General features: G+C 61.6%; 1 protein-coding gene across 1 annotated transcript in view; it reads right to left on the bottom strand.

The window, feature by feature from the left end:
• Window positions 1-4,384: 4,384 nt before the first annotated feature.
• Window positions 4,385-6,865, bottom strand: part of IRX4 (iroquois homeobox 4) — a 4,081-nt gene continuing 1,600 nt past the window's right edge. Inside the window, exons 3-5 of the mRNA XM_007471904.1 lie at window positions 6,473-6,585; window positions 5,619-5,947; window positions 4,385-5,208 (exon numbers count right to left, since the gene is read on the bottom strand). Coding sequence (XP_007471966.1) covers window positions 4,385-5,208; window positions 5,619-5,947; window positions 6,473-6,585 — 1,266 coding nt within the window. The remainder of the gene's footprint in view (window positions 5,209-5,618; window positions 5,948-6,472; window positions 6,586-6,865) is intronic.

Genomic DNA, 6,865 nt, shown 5'->3' with positions numbered 1-6,865 from the left:
CCCCCACTCCTCTCCCCGGAGCTCCTTGCCCCCTGCCTCTCCCCCTCCAGGCCTCATTGTTGCTTTCCTTCCTATAGGGCCTGAGCCTAGGGTCAGGTGCAAAGGTCATGGTTTCTTCCTTCCCTGGGCTTTGCTGCTTTCCCAGGATATGACCCTGGGGAGGGGGCTTTCCCGCTTTTTCAGCTCAGTGGCACCAATGGCACAAGCGCCCTGGCCTGCATCACGGTGAGGGAGAGGTTTGACCTGTCTGGGCTCTCCGTTAAGGACGTGGATCGTGAGAGCACAGTGCGAGAGTGGTGGGGATCCCTCCGCCATAACTGCACCGGCTCCAAAGACTGCTGGGGTTTGAGGGTGGCCCCCAGCTTCTCCTCTGATATTAATACCCCACCCCCGCCTGGGCTTCCCCTTTGCTTGGAGGTCCATCCACTGTGGGCAAGGTGGACCTGCCAGCGCCTGCAGCCTGGGCCCTCTGCGGGGCGGGGGGGGGGGCGGGGGGAGTCAGGCTCAGTTTCTCTCAGTCCGCTATCACCTGCTTTGGGAGGGCTTGTCCCCCGCAGCGCGCGACCTAAGAAGAATCCTTCCGCTGGGAAGGAATGAGCCTTAAAAGATCTGGTTGCTTCTCCCTCTTCTGTTCTCCTTGGGAGCGAGTGAGACGCGCAGAGAGAGGTCGACAGGCAGAAATGGAGACGGAAGATGGAGAGAGAGACAGAGAGAGAGATGGCTAGGAGGGAGGAGGGAGAGAGGGGCCCAGGCCGTCTGCAGCGCAGGCAAGCGAGCCCAGCGAAAGTAGGTGGCATAAGTCCGTGCATAATCTCAGGAGTCGACCACTTTAAATCTTAATTGGTTGCCTTTTAAATATCATTTAAGGGCTGGCTTCCCTGCGTCTCTCTCTAGTTAAGAAGGTGTCGTGTCAAACTCCATTACCTTTCTGGATGTCTCTCCCTTTAGTTTAAAAAATAAATAAATAAAGGAAAAAAGGAACGGAAAAGAAGAAAGAAAAAAAAATGGGATCATCAGTGGCGGTTGGAGGGTCGATAAAGCTTTTAGATTTGGAGACGTTTTCTGGGAGACCATTTCCTGCGGCTAAGAGCTGTTAATGGTGCTTAAGGAATTATCTTAGCCCCGCCGGCGGTAGAGCCGTATATTTCCCGCGCCTGTTCCCCTGTCGGGTCTGGATATGCCGCTGTCAGACTCGCTTAATGAAAAGTAACGCGCCGCTGATTACAGTTTTATTTGGGCTCTATGTAAAGAGCGCCGTTAATTTAGCATCCCCTCCTTGGTGTGTTTGAATTTGCCACGCCTGAGTGGCTGAGAGCATCGGTCCTCCGCGCTCCTCTCTGACAGCCTCCCTGGGAGGAAAGTGGGCCCTCACCCCACCGACAACGACCTTTCCCCCGCAGCGGCCACTCCTAAAATTCATTCCCGCCCCCCCCCCGCGTCCCTCGCCTTGGGGTTCCCCCGACCCCTGCTCTGAAGACCAGCCAGAGGTTGGGTAGGAGTTCCCACAGTGACCCTTCCAGAGTGAGCCCCAAAGGTCAGGGGTGTGGGTCGAAGTGACGGTCCCAGCTCTGGGGGCGTCCTTTTGGGCGAGTCGCCCCTGGGATGTGGCTGAATCCCTCCTCTGCACTTGATGTCTTTATTTCACACAGTTTTTCAGTTTAATCCAATAAAACCTTTCGGTCAGCCATTTCCACCAAGACTTGGGGGCTCCTACAGGGTGGGATTCTGCGGGGACGGGAGGGCCTCTGCGCCCTGGCGTCGCCAGGCGCCTGCGGTCCCGAGGGCAAAAGGCTAGGGCAGCAGGAGCCGTCTGGGCCGGGGAAGGGGGTATGGGGGCCTAAATCCGGGAAGGGCCCGCTCTGGAAGGATCTGGAGTCAGACGCAGCGTGGCCTGCAGCTCACGCCCAGCCGCGCGCCCTGCCACCCGGGACCCGCAGCCTGGGGTTCCTGGGGTTTCTGGCCCCGCAGTCCCTCTCCCGCCTAGCCAAGCCGCCTGCGTCCAAGCCTTGTTTTGCTCAAAATGCCTGGCTTTGTCTAGGGCCGGGGGGCGCAAGGCGGCAGTCCTCCGCGCATTAAAATTCCTGGCGTCCCAGCCTCGGCCGCAGCGTCTCCCCCGAGACTCCACTTTCGCTATTACTGTCAAGTACCCTTGACTCTTTATTTTTGCCCTTTTATCTATTACAACTAATTCGAGTTCTTTTGCCCTTTTCAGTCTAAGACGTGGGCTTTCTTCAAAGCCTCCCCCTGCCAGCGAGCTCTCGGAGCGCGGAGCCTTTAGAAATTGAGGGGTTTACTGTCAAAATGAAAATTTCACTTCAAATTATCTTGGTGATGCTTGCTCGCCAGGCCGGGGCCTCCCGCCGCAGCCTTTTGACAGACACATCAGCGGCGAGCTTCCGAATCCCGATAATATCATCCAAGAGAGCGAAAGTCAATACTGTGACAGCGCGCGGGCGGATACAATCCAATTACCGCGCGGCCGGCGGGGCGCAGGGTCCGCGCCCGCTCTCTCCGCTCGAGGACTGGGGTTCGAGGTCCCACCACTCAGAGTCGGGGCCGCCAAGGTCCGGCCATCAGGGGCCCACCGCTCAAGGGTGCCCCTCGCCGTTCCCCTGTCCCAGGTGGTAAAGTCACCCCAACTCCCGGCCCGTCGAGCCCGCTTTCCAGCGCTCCGGCAGCCCTGACCTTTCCCAGTGGACCGGGATCCACGGGGCCCCAGTCCAGTACCACCCAGCCCATCGCAAAAGAAAGCCCGGGCCTCCCATGTCCCTTGAAGGCTGCCCGCCGGCCCGCCAGGCGACTCCTGTCTTCAGCTGGCGTCTCTGCGGCTGTCAGTCTGTCCGCGTACGGACCAAAGGCCACCATCTCCTTGTCGCTGCGCTGCACCCTCGGGCCACTCCACACTTGCTGGCTCCTGCCTGGCGGCCCGTCCTTCCTCCGGGCACCTCGGCTTCTGTGAGGCCCAGTACAGCCTTAAGCAGAGGGCTTGCAGGCTAGCGGACAGCGCTGAGCCCAGTTCACGCTCGCCTGCCGCCCTCGAGGGGCGTTTGCGTGGGCTGGGGGGGCGGGGGCCGAAGCCTGTGGGGGTTGAGGAACTGCGCAGAATCCATCGTGGGGAGGAAGCCAGCGATTTTCCTCCAGATCAGAGCTTCTGGCTGCCAGCGAGCTGGGCTCTGCCGTGGTGGGGGAACCGGGTTTCTGGGCGAAGCCAGGGTTCCGCAGGACCCTACGGGAGGCCGGGGAGGCTCACGTCCTCCTGCACCACCCCTCGGCCCTTCCTTGCAGCCCCGCCTGGGGTCTTCGGCCTGCTAAGCACTTCCCTCTCCCTGAGCCGCACTCACTAACGGTGGAGGCTGAGAGCACCTTGGCAGGTTCCGCCCCTCCCCCCGCCGGAGGCGGAGTTAGGAGGCCGCAGCGTCAAGGAGGGCACCTCACTCCCGCCCAGGAGAGGCTGAGGGCAGTGACGGCCCCGCATCCCTTCCCCACCAGGGCACAGTTCCAGGGAACTTAGAAGTTTAGAGGTTTAAAGGTTATTAGTATCTAGCCAAAGAAATTTTTACTTTCTCAGAATTCTGGAGTCTGGCAATGGGAGAGAGTTGAAAAGTTTGGGGTCTCTCATCGCCTTCTATTCGGGAATTCAACAGAATCCTGTAAGTTTACTGTGACTATCTTTTTAAAACAATGGCTTTAAGTCTTGGGCTCTGCAAGCAACTCCAGTGAGGATTCTGGGTCAGCAGCCCTCCCCACTCCTGCCCTCGGGGATGGGCAGCTTTCCTCTTCCAAGTTTCCAAATCCCTAGGTTTCAAATGCGTTCATTTTGCAATGCAAACACCATCACTCGGTTTTATTGGTTTTGTTATATTAGCCTCTGAAGCAGGCAATTATTGGTGTGAACATACATTAAAAAACATAATTTTATCGAGTTAAGAGTGTGCAATAGTGTAAACTCGGTGGAAGTGTTGTTGGTGAAAAGTATGCGCTGAGGATGGAATCGGAAGGCCAGCAGGCTGAGGAGTCTTCACAAGGAACGGCGGCAAAGCCTCAACCCAAAGCAGACAGGTACACAGACAGGCCTCGGAACGGAAACGTCTTCTGTGTGTAAACTTTTGCACGTAAACTTTTTGCTTCGGGGTGTTTCCCTACTGCTCTGACAGCAGCCCTAACCTGCTCGGTCCCCGAGTTTGGCACGGCCGGGCGGACTCCTGTCCGGGCGCTCCGGGGGCTTTTCCGTGGCCCCGGGAGCCCGAGTTCAGATCCTCCCTCCAGGGTGGGTTGGCGACCTGAGCTTTGCCGAGCTCTTGCCTCACTTTGGAAACTCGGTAGAAAAAGAGTTGGAGCCTGCAGCCCGAGCGCCGGCTGCCTCCTCGCCCAGGCAGGCGGCCAGCTAGGCGCAGAAGGGCTTGCCGCCGGCCTTGGGCGTGGCCAGCAGCTCCTTGGCTGCGCCGGAGGCGGGGGCGTCTTGGGGCGCTGCGGGCGGGAAGGAGCGCGCCAGGGGCGTCGTCAGCACGTTGGCGCCCCCCCCCAGCGAGCGGCCCATCGGCCCCGGGTCCAGGAGGGTGCCCTTGGCGGTGGCCCAGGCCTGGTTCAAAGTGCTGTGTCTGAGGATGGGGTCGTGGAAGACCCCGTCCACCCAGTTTCTGAGACTGGTTACCGGGGAGTCCTGGTGCCTGTCCAGGGCGCCGGCGGGAGCCGGGGCCGCAGGCGAGGAGGAGGCGGGCGCCGAGGAGGGGGCCGCAGGGCCAGCGGGGTCATGGCGCTTGAGCATGCACGAGGGAAACTCAGTCTGGCCGAGGGCGGTGGCGGCGGCCGCGGTGGCCGTGTGTGCCAGGGACCAGATGCGCGGCTTGGCCTCGAGGCCCGCCGACGACCCCGCTGGAGCAAAGCCCAGCTTGGGCTCGCAGACCTGCGGGCCAAGCCCCGCGCCCGCCTGGTGCTCCGGCCGAGCCGCCGTGCTCCGGAGGCAGCTCTGGGCCCTCTCCAGGTCCTGGTTCAGAGTGGCCCCACCCCCGGCGGCCAGGGGCATCCGGAGGGCGCCCGGAGCCTCCTTCCCTGGGGCGCTGGGGCCGTCTGGCACGGTGGGGACTCGATCCAGGCCTCCATCCAGGGGTTGGAAGGGCGGCTTCAGCTCGCACTCTGGGGGCTCCCCCTCCAGGGGGTCGAAGTCCTCCAAGTCGCTGAGCTCCAGATCCTTCTCTTTGCCTATGGGCTCTGCCAGGAGATAAAGAGTGACCAGTGGAAGGAGATGGGGTGGCAGGTTAATGGAACCCCCTTCCTCACTCCAAGGACCTGGTTACGGGCCCACCTGGGAGCTAGGAAAAGCACCTGCGCCTTTATTCTACCTCCCATCTCCTCAGAGGCTCCCAAACGCCTACACGGACCTAGCTGATTTCAGCCTCATATCAAAGGCAGCAGGGGCTAGTGTTTCGAACGTGATTTTGGGTCTTTGAGCGAGCTCGCAGCTCACTGCCACAGGGCCCCTCGTGCACAGGGCCTCGCACACTCGGGGCCAGGGCATTAATTTGCCGCCTAGGCCCAGGAGTTTGCCCCGTTCCGAAAGGAACCGGCGAGAAGCCGCAGGGAGGCGACGCCCCCGCATCGCCAACCCCCCGCCCACGCACCTGCACCTTTGGTGCTCTTGACGGGCTGCGCCCTGGCTTCCGCCTCGCCCCCCTCTTCCTCCTCGCCGTCCGCGTAGGGCCGCTTCTCATCCGCACACTTGTTCCTCGGCGGCCACGTCATCTTGTTCTCCTTCTTGAGGCGCCGGCGCGCGTTGGCGAACCAGGTGGAGACCTGCGTGAGGGTCATCTTGGTGATGATGGCCAGCATGATCTTCTCGCCCTTGGTGGGGTAGGGGTTCTTGCGGTGCTCCTGCAGCCAGGCCTTGAGCGTGCTGGTGGTCTCGCGCGTGGCGTTCTTCCGCCGCGTGCCGCTGTCCATGGTCCCGTACCTGGAGACAGGCTGGGCAATGGGGCGCCGGCAGCGGCCCCTGCACCGCGGGCAGGCGGCCAGCGCCAGGCCCACACGGCTGCAGGCCCGGTCGTGGAGGTGTGTTTATGGTGGCAAGACCTGGGTTTTACCCAGGCAGGCACTGCCTTTTAATGTTTATATTTGATTAAACTTAGATGGAGCCAAAGAGGTCTCTGTGGGTGGGAGAGGAGCGCGGGCGCGAGGCCCGGCCAGGTCTCCGTCCGTCTACGTACACCTATGTCTCTTTGAGTTCCTTTATCAGGCCCCGGAAACCACACTGCAGCGAGGGCTTTGGGAGTCCGGAAAGACGGCGTGCGGGCGGGGAAGGGAGATGGGATGCCTTTATACCCTGGCGGCGCGGCTTGCTAGGAGGCCGGGATGGTCCTAACCCAAGGAATGCCCCTCCTTCTGCCGCCCAAGCGTTCAGTGGGGGCGTGGCGCTAGTAGGGGCGGGGCTTGGTGCTCCGTGGGGGTAGGGGCAGTGAGGAGGGGTGTGATCCCTCACCTGTCGTAGGGGTACTGGCCCAATGCCGGCTCGTAGGGGTAGTAGGCTGTGGCTGCAGCCGGAGCGAGGCCCGCATGCGCAGATCCCGGTGCGTCCTTGGAGTCGAAGCTGTTCTGTAGGAGTCGGTGAACCTGGGGTCGCAGCTTCCCGGATGCGAGCCAGCTCGAGGCCCTCCCCTAGGATCACTGGCTCCTGCCTGACTCCCACAGACCACTGGGCGGCCCCCCATCCTCCCCACCCCCATCCGCATCACCCATTCCCAGACTCTGCCCCGGGCCCAGGCGGCGAAGGAGCCCCAAGACGTGGAGTGAGGAGGAGCAGAGTTGGGGGGTGTTGGGGCAATAAAGGACAGGAGAAGGGGGATGGGGGGAGGATGGGGGAGGGAAGGGGGAT

This window comes from Lipotes vexillifer, unplaced genomic scaffold (assembly GCF_000442215.2).
Source record: "Lipotes vexillifer unplaced genomic scaffold, Lipotes_vexillifer_v1.1 scaffold1063, whole genome shotgun sequence".
In the NCBI taxonomy this organism is placed as follows: domain Eukaryota; kingdom Metazoa; phylum Chordata; class Mammalia; order Artiodactyla; family Lipotidae; genus Lipotes; species Lipotes vexillifer.
The sequence above is the reverse complement of the archived record's forward strand: the minus strand, read 5'-3'. Positions and strand labels throughout refer to the sequence as shown.